The sequence below is a fragment of the Loxodonta africana genome, chromosome 9 (genome assembly GCF_030014295.1).
Source record: "Loxodonta africana isolate mLoxAfr1 chromosome 9, mLoxAfr1.hap2, whole genome shotgun sequence".
Lineage (NCBI taxonomy): Eukaryota > Metazoa > Chordata > Mammalia > Proboscidea > Elephantidae > Loxodonta > Loxodonta africana.
In genome coordinates, this window is record NC_087350.1 from 77,481,738 (window position 1) to 77,509,505 (window position 27,768).

The window sequence follows — 27,768 nt, forward strand, 5'->3', positions numbered from 1 at the left end:
GAGGCGGGGATCAAGGAGGGGAGACTGAGGCACCATACCATGTTGGAAACTAGAGGGTGGCAGAAAGCTGAAGCGCACTGCGGGAAGCCGAGCAGCCCCTCCAACTACCGCGGCTGGAGAAACTGGCTCACCGCCCGCCCCCAGACCTGCTGGCAGGGTCCTCGCCAACTCCAAGGACCTCTGGGTTGTCCCCACTATTTGCCTGTATAAATTTCGCTCCAAGAGGCTTGGTGAGCCGCTATATGGAAAGTACAGACCTACCATCTCCTCCTTTTGGACAAAGAGTCCTTTATAGGATCTAATGCCTGCCCAAAAGAGGATATAGGCGCTGTTGGGCAAGAAATTTTATCCGGCAGTTATAAGGCACCCATAGATTTGCGCTGATGTGGCCTAACCGACGTACGCACAGCGGGGCGGGGTCGGCCCCGCAGTGGCCAGCTGGGAGCCGGGGAGGCGGGGCTCCCTCAGGGCGCGGGACGAAGGCGCAGCTCCCGGGCGATGGCGGGGGAGCCTGATCGTGACCGGGACCCGGGTCCCGGCCCGTCTGTACTTTTCTTGCACCCGGACCTGGGCGTGGGCGGTGCCGAGCGGCTGGTGCTGGACGCGGCGCTGGCGCTGCGGGCGCGCGGATGCGACGTGCAGATCTGGACCGCGCACTACGACCCGGGCCACTGCTTCTCCGAGAGCCGCGAGCTCCCGGTGCACTGCGCCGGGGACTGGCTGCCGCGCAGCCTGGGTTGGGGCGGCCGCGGCGCAGCGCTCTGCGCCTACGTGCGTATGGTCTACCTGGCGCTCTATGTGCTGCTGTGCAGCGGCGTGGAATTCGACGTGGTCGTGTGCGACCAGGTGAGGCGGCCGCTGTGCAAATGCGGCCATGCCCAGGCCCTCGCTGCCGCTCCTCTTCTCATTATGGAGGGTCGCCCTTGACCTCTTGAGTACTCCCAGTCTGACGTTCGGAAAGATCCGAACTGATCTGGAGAAATCAGAGCTGGGGGTGAGCCCATAGGTGTTGAACTTTAGTGTGGGCGCTCATTGCATATTCCAGGGTCCCACCCTTAGAAGTTTTCATTCTGGAGTTCCCAGGTGGGTCCCAGAAATCTGCATTTTAAATGGATCTCCGGGTCATTCTGAAGCAGATCAGCCTCGGAGCTCGATCAAGAAACAACTTTTACTTCTGAATAACCCGTATATCTCTTCCCTATTTCCTTTTATTTCTATGAACTACTTTCAAGCCACATGCACCCCACTGTCTCTGGTTGTCTTAGTCGTGTAACAGAAACACCACAAGTGGATGACTTTTTTCTATCACAGCGTAGTAGGCTAGAAGTCCAAATTCAGGGTATCAGCTCCAGGGAAGGCTTTCTCTGTTGGCTCTGGAGGAAGGTCCTTGTCATCAATCTTCTCCTGGACTAGGAGCTTCTCTGCACAGGAACCCTGAGTCCAAAGAACACATTCTGCTCCCAGCACTGCTTTATTGGTGCTATGAAGCCCCCCTGTCTCTCTGCTCACCTCTCTGTTATATCTCAAACGATTGTCCTAAGATACAGTCTACTCTTGTAGATCTCATCAACATAACTGCCACTAATCCATGTTATTAACATCATAGTGATAGGATTTACAACGCTTAGGAAAATCACATCAGGTGACAAAATAGTGGACAATCACACAATACTGGGAATCATGGCCTAGCCAAATGGTTACACGTATTTTGGGGAGACACAGCTTCATCCATGATACTAGTCCTTGCAGCCAGGTCATCCCGCTCCTTAGCAGTGTGATGTGTTAAAAACACCAATCTAAATATGCCATTCTCCTGTTTAACATGACTCCCCATTGCTCTTTGAAGAAAAGTCCCAAGTTTTTTGCCTTGCTAGATAAAGTACACTTGGAGCTAGCCTTTAGCTATGCTAGACTCTCCTTTAAAAAAAAAAAACCCGTTGCTGTCGAGTTGATTCCGACTCATAGTGACCCTATAGGACAGAGTACAACTGCCCCATAGAGTTTCCAAGGAGCGTCTGGAGGATTTGAACTGCCAGCCTTTTGGCTAGCAGCCATAGCGCTTAACACTATGCCCCCAGGGTTTCCCTTTCCTTCTCATGCCCCCCTAAGTTTCTTTTTTAAAATAACATTCACAATTAAATGTAAAAGAGCCACTCCATTCCACTCCCCAGAGATAGCCACTGTTAACAGTTTCTCCTGTATCCTTCCAGAAATTGTCTTTGATGACACCAGCATATGTGTGTACTCATACATATGACTTCTTAGCTGCACTTAATGGAAATTTTAACACACCTGCTATTGGGAGAAAGGCCTGGCAATCTACTTCTGAAAAATCAGCCACTGAAAACTGGATTACAATGGTCCAATCCCATTGTGTTTTGGGTCACCGTGAGTCGGAGGCCCAGTGGATGGCAGCTAACAACACTATTGGACGATTTCCTTTTTTTCACCAAGAATTTCTATTCGGAGCATCCTTATGTATCAATTTTAGAGATTCACTTCATTCTTTGTAGTGGCTGGAAAATCCACTTTTGTTTGAATGTACCAAAACTTGTACATTCTTCTGTTACAGAACACTGATGTCATAACCAGTTTTTTGTGAGTAGATCAGTGTGGTACTGAACATCCTTGTGTTTTGTTTTGCGGGGGGTGGGTTTGGTGATTCTACAAGCATGTCCTTTGAGTAAATTCCCAGAAATGGAGTTGTTGGGTCAAAGAGCGTGTTCATTTTAAATGTCAAAAGCTATTGCCAAATTTGCCTTCCAAAGAGGTTCTGTTATTTTACTCCCATGATGTATGTTTAGCACTCATTCAGCAAACGCCTACTGACCTTCTATACACCATGCATGTGCTGGGTAAGAGACTGGGGGAACACAAAACAGACTCAGACATTACCCATAAGGAGCCCATAGACTTGGAGCCAGGGTGGGTGTCTGTGCTTTTATTTGGTTGAAGTTGAGCTGACGAGTCACTTTACGTGCTGCTGATTTTTGCTTTGGCTAGGTGTCCGCATGTATCCCAGTGCTCAGGCTGGCCAGACGGCGTAAGAAGATCCTGTTTTACTGTCACTTCCCAGATCTGCTGCTCACCAAGAGAGATTCTTTTCTTAAACGGCTGTATAGGGCCCCGATTGACTGGGTGGAGGAATACACCACAGGCATGGCCGACTGCATTGTGGTCAATAGCCAGTTTACAGCTAATGTTTTTAAGAACACTTTCAAGACCTTGTCTCACATAGACCCTGATGTCCTCTATCCATCTCTGAATGTCACCAGCTTTGACTCAGCTGTTCCCGAAAAGCTTGATGACCTAGTCCCCAAAGAAAAAAAATTTCTGTTCCTCTCCATCAACAGATACGAAAGGAAGAAAAATCTGAAGTTGGCACTGGAAGCCCTAGTAGAGCTGCGTGGAAGATTGACGTCTCAAGACTGGGACAGGGTTCATCTGATCATGGCAGGTGGTTATGATGTGAGAGTCCTGGAGAACGTGGAACACTATCAGGAGTTGAAGAATATGGTCCGGCAGTCTGACCTTGGCCAGCATGTGACCTTCTTGCGGTCTTTCTCGGACAAGCAGAAAATTTCACTGCTCCACAGCTGCACTTGTGTGCTTTACACACCAAGCAACGAGCACTTTGGCCTCGTCCCTCTGGAGGCCATGTACATGCAGTGCCCAGTCATCGCTGTTAATTCAGGCGGGCCCCTGGAATCCATTCTGCACAGTGTCACAGGATTTCTCTGTGAGCCTGACCCAGTGCACTTCTCAGAAGCCATGGAAAAGTTTATCCACAAACCTTCCTTGAAAGCCACAATGGGACTGGCTGGAAGAGCCAGGGTGAAGGAGAAGTTTTCCTTTGAAGCATTTGCAGAACGGCTTTACCAGTATGTCACCAGACTGCCAGAATAATCAGATTCTTCTTAAGGTCTTTATGCTGCATTAATTAATAACATTTTTGTGGTTTATAGACCAGAAATCAAAAAGAAACCTAGCATCTACCACAGAAGAGATTAAAAACTAAATATGAGCTACCTTCCCGTGCACCACACCTCCCTGTCTGCTTTTTCAGAAAAAATATCTTTTATGCTATAATCATTCCTGGTCTTACCGGTGTTAAAATACAAATGTACAATTCCATGTTTGGCCGAATACTTTAATTACATTTTCTCTGGATTAGTGTTACTCTGCCTATAAGTTTTGAATCATATTGTGCCTTAATTGTTTTTGATAGTTTGTGTCTCATTGTCAAAGGTGGTTAATTTGATGTCAGCATAATGAGAATAGGATTACCGTAGTTCCCAGAAACCTAGGTGTTTACTGTCCTGTGTTGGGGAATTTTTGTCATCATACTTTTGTCTGGGTCCCTGCCAAGAGTGCTATGTATTTCCAAGGATGATTTATTGTATTTTTGCACACTGAGGCATGACAACAAAAGGTGTGTATCTTACAGAGTAGCAGACAATAAAATTTTAAATTTTGGCCTCCATGATCTGTTTGGGTATCTCTAGGAACGTAGATGTGACAGCTAAGCCTGAAGTCAGAAAACGAGAGGTAAACAGTGTTGCAGTGAGGAGGGAGTGTTGGCAAGCATGCAGCGTGCATCTTGTTCAGGGCTTCTTAATGTCACCTGAGTCTCCAGTTTGGTTAATACTTGTGTCATATTCACTAAGTTCCTACTAAGTGTAGGACACACACACTTTTTATCCTTCAAGGCCTAGCTCCAATGTGGCTGCTGTGAAGCTGTCCCATCTGCCTGCCTCCCACACTGGAGGAGATCTTCCCTTCTGCCCTCCAGCCCTTTCATGGCACTGACCAGTCTTTGAGTTCACTACTTACCTGCTGGTTTCTGCTGGCAGCCCAGGCTTCTCACGGGCAGACGCTGTCTTACTCATGTATCTCCCCAACAGCTAGCCTTACACATGGTGAATGGATAATAAATGTTGCAAAACTAAGTACAAAATAAAAACAGCAGTTTTCAACATACCTTTAAAGCTAAATTCATGTTTTAACAAAAACAGCAAAGATCAGTATATAGGAAAGGCTCTGCATTAATTAACTCAAGAGCACAGACTTGAGAGTCTGACAGCCTGTGTGATGTTAAGCAAGTTACTTATCTCCTATGTGCCTCAGTTTTTTATATAAAGTGGGACAATCGTATTATGGTACTTTTCATGTAGGGTTGTTAGGATGACATTGCATTAACCTGCAAGGTGCATAAAACAGCATTTAGCACATAATCACAATGACCCAATCCTGTTGTGGATGAGGTCACCATGAGTTGGGGGCCAACTTGCTGGCCACTAACAACAAATGGACTGTATGGAATCCCTGGGTAGTGCAAAAAGTTAACATGTTTGGCTGGTAACTGGGAAGCTGGAAGTTCAAGTCCACCCAGAGATGCTTGGAAGAACGGCCTGATGGTCTGCTTCCAAAAAATCAGCCATAAAAAGCTATAGAGCACAGCTCTCTGGTATAGGGGTTGTTGTGTGTCAGAATCCATGGCAACCAGTTTTGTTTTAAGGGCTGTTTTTCAATTTGGGGGTGTTAAAAATTAGACTTTCATGTGAGTTTATGGTGTGCTACCATATTGTTCTTTTGGGGCTTGTCCTTTTCAGTGGATGACATTTCAGGTTGTAATTTATTAAGTTAGTCTGTATCATGGGAGTACTTTAATGAAGTGACTGCCAAAAAGAAGAGTTCCATAAAATGATGGTGTCAGATTGACTGAAACTTTTATGGAATGAAAAGTAAGTTTTACTGAATTTCATTTTCTTGAGTATTAGAAAGCTTTATCAACCAGTAAAGAGGTCAACCCCATTTTGTGACTTGATACATGTGCTTCTCAGGGAGCTGCAGCCTTCCGGGATGTACTGGTGGCTCTGACCTCTGGGTTTAGGACAGACAGACTCGATCTGATCCGAAGTTTTATTCATCCATTCCAAGCACTAAAACTTGTTTATCTGACCATTTTATGCAGACCCTTCCAAAATGGACTACATTTGTTCATGGGCTGTAAGTTTAACCCATCATGGTCCTGAGCCCCCAGGCGATAGTAGGTGACAAGACTTCATAGGCTTCTGGGAGAGATGCAGAGCCCTTCCTGCCATGAGCTTCTGCAGTAACTCCCAGCTCCCGGAGCTTTGCCCAGAGAAGGTGTTCACAGCTTCCAAAACTAAGCTGAAGTTAGGGGACATAGAAGCATGGGACACTGAAGGTGAATCGTCAAGGACTTCATTAAGAGCAATTTTTCCAGCACTTACTCTGTGCCAAGCATTATATGAGATGCATGGCAGACAACTCATTGGACCTTCACAAGCGTTCCAGGAACTATAGACATCCTGCCTGCTTTATAAATGAGAGTGGCTAAGCAGCTTGCCTGTGCAAGGGCGGGACAAAGTCTGAAGTCAGATTGTAGAGTCCAAGCCTTAACAGTTCTTCACACTGTTTGCTTTGCCCTCACCAAGCTCCCTCTGGTGTCTTCAGTGAAACCCCCTTTGCAGCACTGCAATCGCACTGACTCAGACGGGCCCTCGGTTTTGGAAAGGCTTTGCTATTTTCATCTTCAGGGCAATCTTGTGAGGTGGGTACGATTATGCCCATTTTACACAGGAATAAAGAACCTCACAGAGGTGAACTTGGCCCAGGGCACACAGTTGAAAAGTGACTGAACCAGGATTCAATGCATGGTTGCCTGATCATCCAGGACTCCTAACACGTTACAGAATTTCTCAGCCTGGCCCCCGTCGATAAACATAAATATCACGTGTCCTCCCATGCTTTACAAAATTCAAAATAAATACCTCATTCTGAGTAATAGCAAAGCTAGGGGACAGCATGCTCTTCTGTCTTCTCATAGTCCTTTGACCCTAAAAGTGATGCTGACATCCCTACCCCACCTCCTGACCCCTCTGAGGATCCTTGTGTTGAGACCATGCTGCCTGCCCTCACAGCTGAGATTCAAAGACACAGTGGAGGTCAGTACTTCAGTAGCCTACCTCTTCTCCTTCATCAGGGTCTTTTGCTTGCAAAAAGCAGAAATTTAAGTTAGTTTAACTCAAGAGACTTATTAGAGTAGAGTGTTTCAAGGAATCCAAGACAGAAGATACAGTCAGGCCTCTCCAATGCTATGTGAACTGGGAATGAAAGCCCACCCCACCTCCCTCTGATTATTGTTTTCCTGTGTCTTTGCTTGCTCACTGGTGCACCTGGTCTGCCAAGGTGGATGCTGCAACCTCTGACCTTCCAGGGATGCAGGAATCTCCCCCAATTAGCTCAAATTGTACACACACTCACACACATACACACACACACAGGATGGTGTGCACAGATGAAGCTCGGCTTGAGGTTCAAATGGAACCAAGAATTCAAATGGCCACCAGAAAACTTTTTTAATACGTGATGTCATTGTCTTTCATTGTTGACTAGTTTCCTCCTTGTGACAGGAAATATGGCCACCAATAATATCCCAGACCTTCATCTTACAGTTTCCATCACAGAGAGGAACTGACCCTCGTTCTCAGAATTGGAAAAGGCAACAGTGAAAGAGTATGATGGGCCCCTCTTGGATCAGGCGCCTTCCCTTGAACTAATTAGCAAGACCAGAAGGGTGCTATGGTTTGCCAGGCTCAGGCTAGCTGCCTAATCCTGAACCCATCCATGGTGGCGAGGATCCAGGATCACACAGCAGCAGGAATCATACCTGGGAGGAAGGAGCAGAGGGTGGGCAGAGGGAGAAGGAGGAGGCAGCATCTAAGAGAAGGTGAGTTGGGGAGATGAAGTAGATGTTCTTTTTAGTACTCCAACATGGAGCTACCTTAAGCACTTAAACCCAAGGAGTCCTGTCAGGCAAGCCATCTCCTCCTATATACCTGCTGCGCATCGCCTCCACTTCCACAAGAAATTTTACTAATATCCATTTAGGACCTACCTTGTGCAAGGTTCTCTGGATAAAGAGATGGAGTCGTAACCACTGAACACTATTGGACTTCAACAATTTTGCATTGCTTGATGTTAATGTTCTTTTTGTTCACATTTAAATCATTTTACTGATATTTTAATTTTGAATATTTCGTTTTATTTTTGTTTGTCTAATAGGCAGGGAGACTTTGGGTTTATTTTCTCAGTTCTAAGAGGATTCACCTTTAGTGTTTATTGTAAAGTCTACTGGAGTTGCTTTTATTATACCTTTTAATAATAATATTTATAACTATATATATTCATATATTTCCTTTTTACCTTCCTATTTTTATTCTTTAAAAAGAAGCTTGCTTTCCCTTTCCCTCATCCTCATTTTGTATCTGCACTGATGTATGCTGTTGTCCACTTATTTTAATACAAATAATTTATTTCAAAATATTTTAATCTTTTAATTTCAATGTTGACAACATACTTGCTTCTATTGTTTAGATTTACTTCAATACAATCAACTGGTCTCACTGCTTCCAATAAGTTCTTATCTGCTATTCTTGAGTTTCTAATTTAGGTTCATTGTTCTCTTCATGTAGAGCACATCTTTAAGTACTATTTTTTTCAGAGAGAATATATGTGTTTCCATAATTAGGTCCCAAGCTTTCGCATATAAATTGATTGATTGTATAAAAAATTCTTGAGTTGCGTGCTTTTCTTTCAAAGCTTTGTAAATGCTTTGTCGTCATTTTCTCAGGCAGCTTTTCCTAAAGCAGGTTCCAGGGAAAATAAATGTACAACATGCTTCAGGGCGAAGGTTTCCATGGTCGTAAAATATGGGGAATGTTCCAGACCACCGCGCGTACACCAGGAACATCAGTGTAGTAACGAGTGAGCTAACGAAGCCAGTGTCGGTTTGTTCCCAGGATAGCCAAGCTAGGTGACCACAGTAGTGCAGAGAGAAAGCAAATGACCAGTAATAGAGTGAGAGATAACATTTGTTAGCACCTACTGTACAGCAGGTACTTCTCTAGTACTCACTCTGTATCAACTCTAATCCTCACAGCAACTGTATACGGTAGGTAGGATTATTATAAATAGGTAAGGAAACCGAAGCACAAAGAGTTAAGTGAGCTAGAAAATGGTGGAGCAGGATTCAAATCCCAGCACTCAGCTCCAATGGCATTACTCAGAGCCTTAAAAGTTGGCAGGTAAGAGCAAAATAAAGGCAGCTTCTATATCTTTCCCAAGACTGAGAAACATAGCAAAACATTTAATTGTACTGAGAAAGAAAGAAAACTTTCCACCAACCAGAAATACACCCCACTAGTCTGTAATAGAATTTGCCGCTGAATTACAGCAAAGGCACTTTTGGGGATAATCTGATTATCATCAGCACAAGTGCTCCAACTCCACTGTTGGCCAACATCCAGGACCCGTCATTGAATACTCATCACCTCATCAATTCATCCTCCTCGACTGACGGGCAAAACAACATCCAAATATTCATTGCACATCTGTGCCAGGCAGATTAGACATTAGCAATTCAAATCTGGCTGGTGTACTGGCCGTCCCTGCAAATGCGTCTGTTTGGGTGAGCTGCCTTGTTGTTTGGGACAGATAATAAGGCAACTCGGTCTAATCTTGAAGAACAATCAACCCATCTTGCGAAGGTGACTGGCTGTGTGTGTTCTTGCCCTGGCATCGTTGGAACAATGGCCCCATAACACACTCGACTCAGCTGGCAATGAAGTCCCCTCCTGATTAGTAGCCGTGGCTGGTGTCAATCACCACAGGATGTATCATTGTCCTCTGGTCCCCAACACAGTTTATTTACAGGAAAACAAAGACTTTGGGGCGCTATGGCTGCTTCCCAGAGATTGCAAAATAGATTGAGCTGTCAAGCACACAAAGTAGATGAAGATTAATGAGTTGTGCAGACAATAAATATGAAGAAATGACCATGAATATGCTAATGGACATTATCCATATACACTGTAATTGCTACCAAAATTAAAAGGTGGCATGAAGGAGATGGGTCACAAGGTGAGAGGGAGATAATCTTGGAAGCTTGAGACGTTCACCCCAAATAAGACTCTCTACAGGTTTCCTGTCCGGATTAAACCATCCAAAATCATCATTGTTCACAAGCTGTCGGAATAAGCTCCTTTAAAATGGAGATGGAAGGGGTGGGGTGAGGGGACAGCTGAAAAAGTTACTTTAGGGGAAGGTGTTATTAGAATAAGAAAGGTGCTTATCGAAGGCAAGAATTGATCAGCTGTCAGGCCCCCTCTCCATCCCCAGGGACAGAGTTGATGAGGGATGTCACTTCAAACTCCTCACCTAGAGCCACAGGGGTTATTATAACTATGAGAATGTTATTTAGATCACCTTCCAGGGAGGGTGGTGATTTTCCAAAGTGTTCATATACTCTGATTGTTTTTTTAATAAACAGAAATTTAAAGAACATAACGTGTGAAGATTTGATTTGGGAACATCTGTATTCTTAGGGCTGTAGCATGGCTGTGGCATGATGAAGGTTTCACCCAGTCCTGCAGCCAATCCTCACAGTCTTCTTTGTGGCAGGATGGTGTCCTCTGTCCCCATTCAGCCCTTTTCTTCCTTCCCATCCTCATGTCTGTGGATGTGGCTTAATTTAGCATAATAGCATATCGAGATCATGCTACGAAAGCCTCTGAGATAAGGTCTCTCCTCCGGAGAGCCTGGGATCCTAGACCTCCTTTCCTGAGGTCTATGGGATATCACCCCCCGATGGTAAGAACTCATCATTGCTTCTCCAGGATCGAGACCAAAGGCTATATTGCTTGGCCTACACCAAGTGAAGAAGTCCCTGGGTGGCACAAACAGTTGAGTGTTCAACTACTGGCTGAAAGTCTTACGATTCAAACCCACTCAGAGGTCCCCAGAAGACAGGCCTGGCAATCTGCTTCCAAAAGTTCACAGTTTTGAAAACCCACAGAGCGGTCCTACTCTGATACACCTGGGGTCCCCATGAGGCAAAATCGGCTCCACAGCAACTAACGACAACGACACAGCGACTGAAGAGCTAGCAGGATGAACCCAGGGTTTCGGGAAGGAGGCAGCAGTATAAAAAAGAGGGATGGCAGTGAGGAGAAAGAAAGGGTCCCAGGGGACGGGCTGAGGCTGACTCTAAGCGGATTGAAAACCCACCGGCGTGCGTGCGGGAGAGTCATGCAAACGTATGAAACAGCCTCACTGAAAGGGGTGGATGAAAAGGGACTGACCTAAGTGACTTTGAAAGTTAATGCAGGCTGTAAGACTATAAGCAATAGGAACTGCACATAAGCACTACATTCTAGTTGATAAAGTCGTTTCCCATGGAGGGGGGTCCCCATTCTGTTGCCATACAGTTGATTCCAACTCAAGGCGACCCTATGGGACAGAGTAGAACTGCCCCGAAGGGTTTCCGATGCTGTAATCTTTACAGAAGCCAATTGCCACTTTTCTCCTGAAGAGCAGCTGATGGGTTAAACTGTGAGTTTTGGTTAGCAGCTGAGTGCTTAACCACTGTGCAACCAGGGCTCCTTCCATGGCGGATAATGATTAATAATTCGGAGACCACTATACATGTATACTGGAATTAATTAAGTGAAAGGATGGCAGATACTGGGACCAACACTTCTCACTGTTAGAGTGGGAGATTATGGAAAAGCAAAGGGAGGAAGCTAGAATATTCATGTGGTAATGGATTATAGCTGGAGACATCAGTATACACACTTGTATTTCCTTGATCTCTCAGCTGATAGGGCCTAGAAGTAATAGCATTCCATTAGCAACAACACGCCAGTAACAACAAGCACTCCTAGCATCCAGATCTTGGCTTCTAATATCATTCGCCAGCAAAAGGAACCAGGGCTCCTTGGAGAAATGGCTGATTCTAGGACTAGGGCAGGAAATAATCAATAAGAGCCTGAAGCATTTTATAGTGCTGGAAAGAGAGGAAGTGCTCAAAGAAAACCACAATGATGGGGCTATGTCAAAGAGACCCAGAACCAACTAAAAGAGCTCTAAAGGCCAAACCTGGAACAATTTGAGCAAGAAAATAAATAAAGTGTTTTTGGGTTATAACCTAAGTTATAAGATAAACGCCCATGAGCTCATACTAATATCAATAAACAGATAAATTAATATTATCAGGGAGAATAGACAAATCTCCCATGCTAAGTAAGAATTCCAAATAAATTCTTTAGATACTCCACCTAAAGAAGGTAAAGCATGACTCCCTACTCAAGTGTGGGCTGCACATACTGATTTGCTTCCAAAGGACACAGTATGGAAATAGGGAGGGAGGAATAGTAACTTCACAAGGGAGAAACCTGATGAACACTACTTCAGCCAGATGATCAAGGCCAACATCAACAGTCATAAATCATGTAGATAGTATATACCTTTAATATAATGTGATGAAAATGGCAATTTATCTCTGTGACCTTCCTCCCCAAAGCCCATAACCCCAATCTTATCATAAGAAAAAAATTAGAGAAATCTCAATAGAGACATGTTCTACAATATACCTGATCAATAGTCCTCAAAACTGCCAAGATCATAAAAAACAAGGAAAGTCTGAGAAACTCCCACAGCCAAGAAGAGCCTAGGAGCCGCGATGCTTAAATGTAACATGGTATTAACGGATAGGATCTTGGGACAGAGAAAAGACGTTAGGTAAAAACTAAGGAAATCTGAATAAAGTTACTCAATAATAAATTTATCAGTATTGGCTCATTAATTGTAACAACTGTACCATATTAATATGTTGCTGGGGAGCCCTCCCCCTCCACCCCGATTCATGGCTACCCCATGTACAACCAAACAAAATGCTGTCTGGTCCTGCCACTCTCCTCATGATCACTTGGGGATTAGACCATTGTGATCCATAGGGTTTTCATTGGTTGACTTTTGGAGTAGATTGTAGGCCTTTGTTCCTAGTCCACCTTAATCTGGAAGCTCCACTGAACCCTGTTCAGCATCACAGTAACATGAAATCTTCCACCGACAGATTGGGGTGGTAGCTGTGCAGAAGGTACATTGGCCAGAAATAAAACCTGGGTCTCCCACCTGGAAGGTGAGAATCCTACCACCGAACCACCACTGTCCCAACCATATAAAATGTTAATAATGGGGGAACTCTATGCAGGGTGGGTGGCAGGGAATATGGGAACTCTGCTGTGTTTTTCTGTAAATCTAAAACTGTTCTAAATAATAAAATGTATTACTTTTTAAAAGGAAGTTTGCAGCATCATTTGTGCTCAGCAGTAAGCTAGCAGCAAGACTTCAGAGGCTAAAGTAGCTAAACATCCAGTTTTCCAGTCCCTTTGCAGCCAATAGTGGCCACATAACTCATTTTATATCAATGAGTTGAGAGGGATAAGCTTGCAGGTGAGCTCCTGGAGAAGCCACTCTTTCTCTAAAGAGAAATGAGCATAGGGAAAAAACGGTTCTCACAGTCATAACCTTTGCCTTGCTTCCTGCCTTTGAATGCAAATGGGGACCCAATAACCATCTTGCAATCATGAAAGAAAAACCTAAGATGGACAGGCCTAGGAAGGATGGCAGAACAGAAGGCTGGAGTCCCTGATGTCACCACTGGACGGCTGCATTCAGGCCAGCAGCACTCTCCTACAGACATCCTGTTAGGTAAGGGATAAAGGTTCTCATGGTTCACACCACTGTTGGTTGGATTTTCTCTGACATGCAGCGAAAAGCATCCTAACCAATATACTTGCCTCAAGGGCTTGTTGTGGGAACTAATTAGAATCTCCCTTGTGCCTGGCATGCTGTGAACACTTGATAAATGGGAGTTTATTGTTATTACTATTGACCATAGTCTGAACCTCAGGGAGCTCAGTCTAGTTGAGAAGACAGAGGGAGGAGAGAGGAGGGGGAAGGTGTGAGGGAGCGGAGAGCAGAGGGCAGAGGGAGGGCAGAAGGGATGAGGTGGGGAGGTGGAAAAGAGCAGAAGGGAAGAGGAAAGGGGGGAGGGGAGAGTAAAGGAAGGAGTTAGAGGGAGGAAAGAGGGAGAGAGGAAAGATGGTAGGGAAAAAAAATTCTTTTTTTTTTTTTTAAGGGAAAGGAGACCCAATAATAAGAGTTCAGAGTCCGAAGTTGATTTAAAGGAAATAAAGAATATTAATTGTTGTACACCTGGGTTTCTGGTCTGAGACCCAATCCACTGCTCTGGAAAGTGTCTGTGAGCATCTAATAAGACAACACATATTAAAGGGCCCCAGTGCATGCATGACAGACACTTAATAAATGTTTGCTGAATGGAATGGTATCAGCTCAAGGTTGCCAGCTGCAGAAGGGACCAAAGAACCCAAGTTATTGCACCCCACTTCATACCACCTGCATGGGTATTAGATGCCCCCTGAGATACGACCCTGAGCTCCTCCTAGCTGCAGTTAGAAAGGGGAGTTGGACAGGGTCCAGCTTTTCTTACAACACCTGGTACTCAATGTCACTAAATAAGAGGGTGCAGGACTCTACAATACAAGCTAATGTCATGTGGTGAACAGAAATGCCCCTAGCTACACAGATCAAAGGTCAGTTTTAACCCACCCACAGGGTTTCCAAGGCAGTAAATCTTCATTGAAGCAGACTGCCACATCTTTCTCTCACAGAGCAGCTTATGAGTTCGAATCAGTTAGCAGCTGAACACTTAACCACTGTGCCACCAGGACTCCTCAAACCAAATCTGTTGTTGTCAATTTCAACTCATAGCTACCCTATAGGTCAGAATAGAAATGCCCCATAATGTCAGTTTTACCCCAGGTAATTAAAAAACAAACAGAATGGATTATAACACACACACACACACAGAGCTATAAAATCCATTTTGGAGACATTTGAATATAGACTTTATTTTAAATTATACTATAGGATTATTGTTTCCTTAGTGATAATGGTATTGTGGTGATGTGGGAGTATGTTCTTATTCTCAGGAGACTTATGCCAAAATACATAGGGATTAAGAGTAATGATATCCAGAAATTAGTTTTAAATGGTATGGTTTCACAAAAAAATATATTTTAAAAGGAATCAGAGAGAGATAAAACAAATATGAAAAATCTTTAAAGTAGAGAAGCTCATTGAAATCAGTGACCTTGACTCACTCATTTTTGTATTCCTCTTCACCTGCCCATCACCCCCCTCCCAAATCCACCTTCCAGTCTGCCTGGCAACACTTTTGTGGAATATTAAAAATAAAATTCTCTTTACCTGTTAATGTTTGCATAACTAAATAAAGACATGATTTTAAGCCATTTGCAAAGAAACACAGCTAGTCACTTTCTTAAGTAAATGTAATTTGCTAAAAATCACACTTCAACATTAATTTTTTCCCTCCCAGAGTCAAGTATCAAAGAAGAGCCTGCTTTCCCAGAAGGGAACTCTAATTCCCTGTCCTCTGTCCCAGGATGCTCTAGCCTGTTCCCCAACCTCCAGAGGGCCTAGCTCCCCACCCACAACATACCCAGTTCTGTGTGCCTGCTGCCCTCACTCAGGGTCCCTCCTACAGGAAGACCTTGGGGGCAAACCATCCAGACAAAAGCAGGCTGTTGGAAAGCAGTACATATATCCCACACCAAAAAAAAAAAAAGGAATGATTTTAAGGAACTGGTGAGTGGCACAAACTGTGCTCATCTACTGACTGAAAGGTTGGCAGTTCGAACCCCCCCAATGGTGCCAGGGAGGAAAGGCCTGACAATCTGCTTCTGTAAAGATTACAGCCAAGAAAACCCTGCGGAGCTCAGTTCTACCCTGTAACACATGGGATCACCTCGAGTCAGAATCAACTTAAGAGCAATGAGTTTGACTTTGTTTTGGGGGTTTTGTGTATGTGTGTGGGTGTGTGTGTTGCAACTAAACTATAAAAATTGAAGTCACGAAAACATCACCAAAGAAGCAGAGCGATGAACTCTAATTCAGTGTCAGAGCATGAATTAGTCATTTTAAAAGCCCTAAACATTTTCGGATTCTTTTCTATTAGTGTTTTACTGCATTCTTTACTGCTTTTTTTCTTATTTCAAAGGAACTTAAGTTCGTATAGAAAAATCAGAAAATGCAGACAAGAAAAATAAGTCATCCTCGCCCTGAATGACTGTAACTTTGCCACAGGTCCTTGCAGATTCCTTTTCTATGATAATAGAAATTAGTATTTAGTGAGGGTGTACTATGTGCCAGGCACAACAAAGACTATGAGGTGGATCTCCCATTTTACAGATGAAAAAAATGAGGCTTAGAGAGGTTAAGTCATTTGCCCAGGATTACATAGCTAGTCCTAACTTGGAACACTGTCTCCCGTAGGTTTCTATTACTTTCTTTACAAAAGCAGGATTCTATCACACAAGCCTTTATTGCTGGATCATTATATTATATGCTTCCAGTTTGTATTAGCTTCTTAATGCCACTGTAACAAACCATCATAAATTTAGTGGCTTAAAGCAACATAAATCTATTCTGTCACGGTTCTGGAGATCAGAAGTCCAAAATGAGTCTTACAGGGCTAAAATCACCGTATCGGCAGGGCTGGTTCCTTCGGGAGCTTCCAGGGTACAATCCATTCCATGCCTTTCCAGCTTCTAGAGGCTGCCCAGCATTCCTCAGCTTGAGACTGGATCACACCAGTCTCTGCTTCCTGTCACATCACTTCTACCTGACTCTGAACTCTTGTCTCTTATAAGGACCCTGTGATGACATCAGGCCCACCAAATCATCCAAAGCCAACTCCCCATCTCAATATCTTTAATATCTGCAAAGTTTCTTTTGCCCTGTAAGGTAATGTATTCACCGGTTCCAGGGATTAGGACATGAACATATCTGGAGGACCATTACTCAGCCTGCCACACAGCTTTTCAACCCATAGAGTCATTCCCACCCCCGTGCTCAGGCCACCATCAGCCTCCCGTCCATTCTGACACTTATCAACCATCCTGGAGCTAACCAATCCCATTGCCCACTAATTTTCTGCAAGCATGATTTCAATCAATGGGGTCCCAGGCTGACTGCTTTCAGTGTATCTGGATCACTACCCTTCCCCGCCAGTTCCCACCTCCTTTCATTCCTGTCCAGGAGGGAGGTGTTGGAATTAATCCCACCCAGCCTGTCAATCCCATGAAATTAAAGAGTCATCAGCCTGGAGGTCCTTAGATCCTCCAGCCCTCTGGGGCCATACTTTGCCTCAACATTCAAGTAGAATGACTTTGACCCTCAATCCATACACACTGGGAAACAGATGCTCTCCCCAATATCTCAGAAGAGTTTCAGGGGTAAAGAACTTAAATTTTTCTTAGTCACCTCAGCTTCCAGTTTTCTACTTTTCAACTCCAGTAATATGTAGCAGCTGCTCTTCTCCTGGAGCCCCTGGCCAGCACAAACGGTTAAGTGCTCAACTACTAACCATAAAGGTTGGCAGTTCGAACTCACCCAGAGGTTCCTTGGAAGAAATGTCTGGAAATCTTCTTCCAAAAGGTCACAGACTCAAAAACCCTATGAAGTAGCTCTATGCTGCAACATATGGGGTCGCCAGGAGTTGGCATTGACTTGATGGCAACAGGTTTGGTTTGGGGTTTGCCCTTCTCCCACAACAATTCAACCGATTTGAACATCCAATACACCATCAATGTAATCAGAGCACATGTATGTCAACAATTACTTGCTACAACTTAGATATCAAAATAATAACAACTTGTTTTATCTATAACGGACCCCATCTTGTACTTAAGCCTCTATTCCCTCTGATGAGGAAACTTAACATAGGTCAGAGGCACTTAAATTTGTCAGTTAAAGGTAATACAATCTCTTCTCATTTAGAATAGTATCTTTTGGGCACGTCTTTAAAGTTAAAATCCATAAAGGCATGTTTTTTTCACTCACAGCTTCGCCCTACCTCCTCATTCCCAATATGGTATCTGGATTCAAGGAGAAGCAGGGTGATGGGAAGAGCAAACTTTGGTTCTTATACTCCCCTCTAGGTCCTCACTGGTTGCCACTACAATGTCTTCATCCTGTGGGTCTCTGGGCATCCTGTGCAGGGGTTTTATGGGGGGTGGCTGGTCTGGTCTGGTCTTTTGGGGGTGACAGACAGTAACTTAAGTCCTTCCATAGCCTGGGATCCCAAGGGCTTACACTTTATAGCTCTCCTGTGCTGGCCCCTATACTCTACAGGCCAACTAGTTCTCCTGGAGGTTCCTCATCCCCCAAAAGGGCATGTGGGAATTCCTGGATCTCTATCCAAGGATAAGATATCTACCCAGGAACACTACTTCTGCCCCATCTCTCAAGACCCCTTACCCTTCTAATGCTGCTTTACGACTTCCATGCCATGTCAGACATGATGCCTTGTCAAAAGAGGAACTCTCTGAAAGGCCTCCCCGCCTTTTTTTTAAATTAAGGGGATTTCTTTTACTTACACTTCCTCTCTGAAGTTCAGTCCCAAGGTGGGTGGTATATTAGTCATCAATTGCCACACTAATTCTGCATAAGAAATCACCTCAAAACTCAGTGGTTGACATCAAGTGTTTATTTTCCTTACTTACACGTCTGGGGCTTAGCTAGGCTTCAAGCTTCAAGCTTCAAGCAGCAGGCCAGCTGGGATTGGCTCCAGGTTTGGGTTGAGTTCAGATTTGTTCCATGTAATTCCATATTCTCCTTGGAATAGCAGCTCCCAGGGACACATTCTTCTCATGGAAAATAGTAGAAAAGCATAAGAGAACATGAAACACATATTGCTTCTCAAGGCCTGAGCTCACAACTGTCTCAATCCTATCTGCCCACATCTCACTTGCCAAATTAGTTGCTTGTCAGAGTCCAGCATCAGTGAGGCAGGGAAATATATCCCACCCACTGCGTGTACCGTGTGGTCACAAGGCAGAGGGAAGGGAGTGATGTTCAGGGCTGATAATGTGGACTTTTACCTGAGCCCTGTGAACCTGGAAAACAGCGGTGGTTAAAGAAGCCCTCCTACCCTTTGTGTTCAGGAAAACAGCTTACTGTAAATAACCAACCCTCCCAAAAAAAAAAATTTTTTTTTCCCATAGAACTTAACTAAGATTCATGATGCCTCCTTGTTTACCTCTGACATGGCCAGACACAGATTCCCCAAACTCCCATTCCCTGCGTCATACATGAGTAACTGAACTGCTTGTCCCCACTGATCAGGAACAAAATACTTGGTAACCAAACGTTGGTTAAGCTTCTCTTCTTCCCCCACATCCCTCAACTTTGGCCCGCCCTCAGCCTGAGTGAACATACCAGCTGCTGAGGAGTCAGTCTCAACTCATGGCGACTCCATGCCTGTCGGAGTAGAACTGCCCCCCACAGGGTTTTCAATGACTGAGTCTTCAGAAATAGATCACTAGGCCTTTCTTCTGAGGCCCCTCTGGATGGACTCCAACCTCCAACCTTTCAGTTAGCAGCCAAGCGCGTTAATATTTGCACCACCCAGGGACACGCAAGCCAATATGCTACCCCTCTTTAAGGGCCTTTCTGGTAGAATAGGCTGATCTCAGGGTAAAACATTCTGATTTGCTACCTAACGACATCATCCTTTCATCCCACTTGGGTTTTTTATAGCCTTGTCTACTCAGTCTCCGTAAAATAAAAATACTTTTTCCCTAACACTTCAGAAGCTTGCAAATTTTATGGTGGGAGTGTTCTCCCAATTACAATAGACGCCTGCTCCTGTTGGGATAGTCCCTTCCACCCTTTTCCTTCTGAATAAAACTTTTCCTTATCAAAGTCTGCATTTGTTTTCTATTTGACGGGGCTTACTAGAAAATCAAGAGGAGGAAGAAATGACCTCTTTCCGGGAGCTCTGAGAAGGCTTCACAGAGGAGATGACCTTGGAGCTGATTTACAAGAAGAGCAGCTGTTTACCAAATGGCTTAAGGAGGAAGGGTATTTTGGGCAGGAACTGCTCTATGGAAAGCCACCAAGAAGCAAGAGACCATATATTGAGTCAGCAAAGCCCAGTATGATAGGAAATGAGCCTGGAGAGAGGGGCAGAGCCAAATCACAGAGGTTTTTATAAGCCAGGCTAAGAAGCCTGAGGAGGGAGCCCTGGTGGTGTAATGGCTAAGACTCAGCTACTAACCAAAAGGTCGGTGGTTCAAGCCCACCAGTGGCTCTGTGGGAGAAAAGACCTGGTAATCTGCTTCCATAAAGATTACAGCCTAGGAAACCCTATGGCGAAGAAGGGACATAGCAAGGGTAAGAATATCCAGAAACAATCTCTAAGTTGCACCCCCTTCCCCCAATTTCAAGATGAATAGATGTTGATAGAGGCAACGCATCAGCAGAAACACCTTCTCCCCTCTTGTCTGGCTGCCTCATACTTGCCTTTCATATTTGTGGCACCTCGGAATGTCATTCCATGCCTCGTTTGGTACCCCCTTAGACCTGTGCCCAGGGGCAAGTGCTCCCCTCTGCAACCCCCCTCACTATGCCTCTGTGGGGATGTTCTACTCTGCCACATGGGATCACTATGAGTCAGAATCAACTCAACGGCATACAACAACAACAACAATCCAGAGGAGTACCTGGGTGGTACAAACATTTAAGTGCTTGGCTGCTAACTAAAAGATTGGAGGTTCCAGTCTACCCAGAGGCTAGAGGAAGAAAGGCCTGGTGATCTACTTACAAAAAATCAGCCACTGAGAACTCTGTGGAGCACAGTTCTACTCTGACGCACACGGGTCACCGTGAGTTGGAATCAACTGAAGGGCAACTGATAAATGTGAGAAGAATCCTGAGGGTCAGACTATGTTCTAGAAGCTATGGGGAGCCTCTGGTGGGTTTTATGCAAAGAAGAGGTCTGACAATTTGGCTAACAAGCGCCATCAGGTAGTGAGGCAAACATGCACAGGTCTTCTTACTCCCAAATCAGTGCTCTTTCCACTAGGACTCTCCTCCATTCTAACTGCAGTCAGGCAAGTCTCCAGATCGCAACCCATCTTTCCTCTGCCCACCCAGCATCCAGCATTCCCACCAGTTCCTCACACTGATGGTGAAAGGAGAAGAGTGAGGAGGCCTCTTTCAATGGTCCTGGGAGAAGACCCTGCTCCATTTCACAGGACCGACTTAACAAAATGTGGGTGGCTGTACACCATGAATATAAGTTCCTGGTCTCTATCATATTTATTTTAGTTGGTGACTAAGAATGTTTGAACAGCATACAAATTTATGGTCAGAAAATATTAGCAAGACTCTGGTGGCATAGTGGTTAAGAGCTGCTAACCAAAAAGTCAGTGGTTCGAATCCACCAGCCACTCCTTGGAAACTCTATGAGGCAGTTCTACTCTGTCCTATAGGGTCGCTATGCGTCGGAATGAATTCGATGGCAAAGGGGTTTGGTTTTTCCTTTTTTGGAAACACTGCAAGGCTGCCCCCCCCCGGCCCCCATCACTTCTTTAAATTCAGATTGTTCTCCTCTTCCATCACTTGCAATCAGAATTTTCATCACAGACAGATTTTTACAGGTCAGTCCTAGACCTGGGATTTATTTGCGCCCATAAACAAAACTCCGATATTAACCGCAAACTATTTCTGATTCTAGGTTAATGTTCTTAAACATCTTGTGCCCCAGGGGACTCTTTGCCCTGTCATATGAAGATGATGTTTCAAGATTTATATTTCCCCAAAGAAGCAAGGAGATCATAAAACCTAACGTATTCCGTGGTTTGGAATGATAATTTCACCAAGAGGTGAGGGAATATTTCACTGCGGATCATTACAACCTCTGCATAAGTTGTTATATACTACTGCCCTCTAAATATTCATCCAGTTCCTGCCTACAGAGCAGCTTCTACTTCCCCAGAATGGGAGTAGCTCACGGGTGGGGCCTTAGTGAGGACAAAACTGTGGATAGCTCCTGGACTTAGGGAGAAGAGGAAAAGCATGATGGACGCAGACAGGAAGGAAGACGCTGTCAGAGGCAAACTGACCAGTTCTGGGCACTGTCCTGGAGGCCAGGAGAGGAGAGGGTTTTGGCAAAGAGAAGGGACAGTCTGCAGGGTCCAGAGCTGACACTGTAAGTGGCCACAAGTTTGTCTGTTCCTGGAGACTTGGCTGGGATGGGGCAAAGCCATGTGCAGAACCCGGATGCTCTCAGAGAGGTTGAGGAAGGAGTGAGGAGAAAGAGGCATGTGATGCAGGGAAGTCATTTTCACCCCTACTCAAAGCAAATCAGTAGGTCTTATGGGCAAGTCACCTGTGCTGGGCACTTTCTACATTACTGACAGAAATATATATTGGTATAGTTTCTGTAGGCAATTTGGACTTTCCCTCAAAATCGCAAAAGCAGGTACTCAGTGTTACGGGTTGAACTGTGTCCCCCAAAGAGATGTGTTGAAGTCCTAAGCCCTGTGAATATGAAATTATTTGTAAATAGCGTCCTTGCAAATATATAAGGTTAAAGTGAGGTCTCGCTGGATTAGGATGGGACCTAATCCCATATGACTGGTGTCCTTAAGAGAAGAGACACACAGGGAGAACACCATGTGGCAGTGGAGGCAGAGGGTGGAGTGACACATTTATAAGCCAAGTAATGGCAAGAGTTTCTGTAAACCACCAAATGCTAGGGAGGAGCAAGGAAGCATCCTCCCCAAAAGCCTTCAGAAACAGAGTGGCCTGCCAATACTTTCATATTAGCCTTCTACACTTCAGAACTATAAGAGAATACATTTCTGTTGTTTTAAAACACTGAATTTATGATCATTTGTTATGGCAGCCCTGTGTTGTTGTTAGGTGCCGTCAAGTGCATTCCGGCTCATAGTGACCCCATGTGACAGACCAGAACTTCCCCCATAGGGTTTTCTAGGCTGTAATATCTACAGGAGCAGATCGTCAGGCCTTATCTTCACCAGAGCCTCTGGATGGGTTTGGACCTTCACCCTTTTGGTTAGCAGCTGAGCACTTAACCGTTGTGCCACCACAGCAGCTGTAGGAAGCTAATATACCCAGTGACTCTGCTTTCATCTCCATGGTAGGAGGGTCGGTGTCAATAGACTCAAGCAGAAGGAGCTGCAGTGACCAAAATCTCTTGTCTTCAAAAAAGAAAAAAAAAAAGTTGCTGCATGGCCAATTATTGCAATTGCTGTCAAAAAGTTGTATACGTCATTTGAACAGAACAAGGGGATACCACATGGTTTAAAGTCAGGTAAGGTGTGTGTCAGGGTTGTATCCTTTCACCATACTTATTCAATCTGTATGCTGAGCAAATAATCTGAGAAGCTGGACTATATGAAAAACAGAGCATTAAGATGGAAGGAAGACTCATTAACAACCTGAGATACACAGATGACACAACCTTGCTTGCCAAAAGTGAAGAGGACTTGAAGCACTTACTGATGAAGATCAAAGACTACAACCTTCAGAATGGATTACACCTCAACATAAAGGAAACAAAAATCCTCACAAATGGACCAATAAGCAACATCATAATAAACAGGGAAAAGAATGAAGTTGTCAAGGATATAATTTTACTTGGATCCACAATCAATGTCCATAGAAGCAGCAGTCAAGAAATCAAAAGACGCATTGCATTGGACAAATCTGCTGCAAAAGACCTCTTTGATTGTTAATAAAGCAAAGATGTTACTTTAAGGACTAAGGTGCGTGTGACCCAAGCCACGGTGTTTTCGATCACTTCATATACATGTGACAGCTGGACAATGAATAAGAAAGACCGAAGAAGAATTGATGATTTTGAATTATGTTGTTGGCGAAAGATGTTGAATATACCATGAACTGCCTGAAGAACAAACAAATTTGTCCTGGAAGAAGTACAGCCAGAAATGCTTCTTAGAAGCAAGGATGGCAAGACTTCATCTCACATGCTTTGGACATGTTATCAGGAGGGACAGTGCCTGGAAAAGGACATCATGCTTGGTAAATCAGAGGGTCAGGGAAAAAGAGGAAGACCCTCTAAAAGCCTGTGAGCAGCCATCTAGGATACTCTACTGGTATCACCGCTTTGGGAGAAAGGGAGAAGGAAGAAAACTAAAGATTCAAGGGAAAGATTCGTCCAAAGGACTAATGGACCACATCAACCACAGCCTCCACCAGACTGAGTCTAGCACAACTAGATGGTGCCCAGCTACCATCACTGACTGCTCTGACAGAGATCACAATAAAGGGCTCTGGACAGAGCTGAAGAAAAATGTAGAACATTCTAACTCAAAAAGAAAGACCAGACTTGCTGGCCTGATTGATAGAGGCTGGAGAAACCCTGAGAGTATGGCTCCCAGACACTCTTTCAGCTCAGAAATGAAGCCACTCTTGAGGCTCATGCTTTAGCCAAAGATTGGACAGGCCCATAAAACAAAATGGGACTAAAGGGGCACACCAGCCCTGGGGCAAGGACAAAAAGGCAGGAGGGGACAGGAAAACTGGTAATAGGGAACCTGAGGTTGAGAAGGGAGAGTGTGGACATGTCATAGGGCTGTTAACCAATGTCATAAAACAATATGTGTACTAACTGTTTAATGAGAAACTAGTTTGTTCTGTAAATCTTCATCTAAAGTACAATAAAATAAATAAAAAAGAAAAGAAAAAGAGGAAGACCCTCAAGGAGATGGACTGACACAGTGGCTGCAACAATGGGCTCAAGCATAACAACGATTATGAGGATGGCGCAGGACTGGGCAGCATTTCTTTCTGTTGTACATAGGGTTGCTATGAATTGGAACTGACTCGACGGCACCTAACAAGAACAACAAGTTGTATACATCTAAAAAATTGAACTGGCAAAAGTTGTGTGTTAGGTAGATTTACAACAACAATAAACGAGTAGCTACTGAGGCTGCTTACGTACAATCAAAAACCTAATGGAATTTGGTTCCTTGGTTTGGAAGTTTAGGGTCATTGTTTCATGGGACATCCTAGTTAATTGGCCTAATAACTTGTTCAGTGCTTCCTAGTTGGTTTTGTAGTGCCTGGGGTTTTAAAAGCTTGCAAGCAGCCATCCAAGGCACAGCAACTGATCTCTACTCACCTGGAGCAACAGAGGAAAGAGAGCCAGGAACAAAAAAACAGACCCATTGCCATCCAGTAGATTCCAACTCATAGGAGGGGGAAATGAAGGTATGTATGGCTTATTGCCTCCATGAGCAACTGCCTTTTTTGCCATGAGACCAGAAGAACTGGATGGTGCCCAGCTACCATTACTGAACATTTTGATCAAAGATTCTACAGAAGAATCCTGACCAAAGAGGGGGTGGGTGTGGGGGATGCAGAACAGAATTTCAAATTCTCAAGGACTTTAGACTCTCTGGAGCCATGGAGGCTGGATGAACCCCTGAACTATTGCCCTGAGATAATCTTTGAAACTTAAACCAAAAATAGCCCCTGAAATCTGCATAAAACTAAACAATAGGTTAGCTTAACTAATAAAGAATGCCTGCCTTGAGCTCTTTTAAAATCTATCCATTTGGGATCAAACTAACAAACAGCAATTTGACAGAAACATTAGGGGGCAGTTAGTTTACATTAATAGAGAAGACAACTCAGAAAAAGAGAGGAGAATGGTTGCACAACTCAAAGAATGCAATCAATTGTGTATATAGAAACTGTCAAATTGGTGTATGTTTTACTGGGTATATTCTCAAAAACAACAACAAAAATAAAATAAATTATTAAAAAAAAAAGTGGCCATCGATTCCTGCTCATGGCAATGCATGTGTGTCAGAGTAGGACCGTGCTCCATAGGGCTTTCAATGGCTGATTTGTTGGAAGTAGATCGCTGGGCCTTTCTTCCGAGCCGTCTCTGGGTGGACTCCAACCTTCAACCTTTTGGTTAGCAGCCAAGCACGTTAACCTTTTGCACCACCCAGAGACTCTTCTCTTCATATACCATGCAATTTAAGCAGCTCCTTTGCTTCCTTTGGAGCCCTGGCGGCACAGTGGATAAGAGTTCAGCTGCTAACCTAAAGGTCAGCAGTTCAAATCCACCAACTGCTCCTGCAGTTCTACTCTGTCCTATAGGGTCACTATGAGTCGGAATTGACTCAATGGCAATGGGTTTTTCTCATTTAAACCACCCAGTGAGATGGGTTTGGCAAATATTATTAACCCATTTTACAAATGAGGCAGCTAACAGTGTAAATACAGCCCCCCTGAGCATCAGAGCTGGGGCCTGTACCTAAGTTCTCTTGACTTCTCCGTATGCTTGTACTACCTAAGAAGTCATTCCTAAACCACACTGCTCCTTAGGATGGCAATATGCCACTTTAAAGGCTTTAAAAAGCTCTGGGGGTGGAGAACGGGAATTCTTATCATCTTTCCTTAACAAATTCATCTTTTCACAACTCCCCAGATTTCCCAGTCAAATGCCCCTGCTTGTCTCCTTGGGAATATCCGAAGTGTAGACAACCATTGCCCTCTCGTGGCTGATGGACAAAGTGCTTTATAGTCATAATTCAGAGAACAAAGACCTGTCAGTCTCCCTCCTGCCCCTCACTGGCAAAGGAAGGGATGGGCACAATAGTTTTTTATTCTGGGGGCCCTGGCCCTTCGCTGCCATGGCTGGATTGACTAATGAGTATACATCAGCCCAGGAAACAGCAGTTGAGAGGCTGAGTCTGAAGGACTGAGGTGAAAATATAACTGTGTGTCTGCTGTTGTGGCAGGCATTTGTGCTGAGAAATCACCTTCACTAGAGCTGCTCCATTGTTCATAAGAACTAAGTGCCCCCTCCCAACCTACCCCATCCCAGCCCCTCCGCTGGCACCGAAATCCAACTACAGGGCCCAACTCTCACACCCCCTCGTCCATGAAGCCTTGCCTGCTCTCTCCACCTCCCCTGAGTAGATGAACAGCTCTTGTCCTGGCTTGTGGCCCACACCCCTGGTACCACCTCTGCCATGTCTCAGAGACAGCTGGGTCTGTAGCTTAGGTCTGCCCCCCTTTCTAATTTTTGAGAGAAGAGGCTGTATCCTGCTCAGCTCCATGTCCCTGGGATAAGGCCAGACCCAGTCTAGAGCGAGAGAGCGAGTGAGTGAGCCAGCGAGTGAGCTTGTTGAATGAGAGCAAAAATTTCAGTCCGGCCCTCCTTTTCCCAAGCCGACACTCAGCCCAACAGGTGGATCAGGCACCTCTGGAGAAGGGTGGGTTTTGTGGGTGTCGTACTTACCAGTGCTTTGCCACAGGGTTGAGGATGAGGCCACAGAAAAAATTTCTGGATGGAGTGGTGTAGACTGAACATCCAACCTCTAGTGCTCGCTTCTTCACCCATTGACAGCCTCCACTTCTCCAAGGGTTACCTCAGAAACTGGGCCTGTTCAGCATGTCCTCCTCTGTGGAAGAAACAGTCAGCTGGGCCTGGGCTTGACTCGGGGGGATTTATCTTCAAGCCTCAATTTCTTCTTCTATACAATAGGAGCAAACACTATTAACCTGACAAGAGTTTAAGAACATTAAATGAGACAAATGATGAAAAACGATTAACACCAAGCCCAGTAGGTAAGCGTTTTCAATAATTTCTGGGTTCTGAGCTCTGTGTGGCATTTCCCGCTGAAGAATTCATTCAGCCACTGCTGCAGTGACATAGAACCATGGTCCAGAGCCTGGGCACTGGAACCGGACTGCTTGAATTGGGATTCTTGCTCTGCCACTTATCAACTCTGGAACCGTCTGCATGTTACCTAATGTCTGTGCCTCAGAAATTCCATCTAGAAAAGGGAGATGATAACAGCACTACCTCATAGGATTATCCTGAGCATTAAATGAGCTGACATATATAAAGAGATTAGAACAGAGACTGGCAGTTAAGAAATGCTCAAAAAAAAAATCTTTTTATTGCATTATTGTGTAGAAGCACTGTGGAGTCTAGCC

The 27,768-nt window shown here is 44.6% G+C and overlaps 2 protein-coding genes across 3 annotated transcripts in view; one reads left to right on the forward strand and one right to left on the reverse strand.

Annotated features, from left to right (window-relative positions):
• SEC61B (SEC61 translocon subunit beta) overlaps positions 1-172 on the reverse strand; it is a 91,769-nt gene extending 91,597 nt beyond the window's left edge. The window contains exon 1 of one of the 2 annotated variants that reach the window (XM_064291671.1): positions 39-172. In XM_064291671.1, coding sequence (XP_064147741.1) covers positions 39-41 — 3 coding nt within the window. In that variant the 5' untranslated portion in view covers positions 42-172. The remainder of the gene's footprint in view (positions 1-38) is intronic. The other variant, XM_010587802.3, reaches the window with a different exon arrangement.
• Positions 173-469: 297 nt separating this feature from the next.
• On the forward strand, positions 470-4,486 carry ALG2 (ALG2 alpha-1,3/1,6-mannosyltransferase). Its single transcript, XM_003407566.4, has 2 exons — positions 470-846; positions 3,004-4,486. Exons 1-2 carry the CDS (start codon positions 499-501, stop codon positions 3,904-3,906), a joined length of 1,251 nt encoding a protein of 416 aa, XP_003407614.1. The 5' UTR covers positions 470-498; the 3' UTR covers positions 3,907-4,486.
• Positions 4,487-27,768: the final 23,282 nt, after the last annotated feature.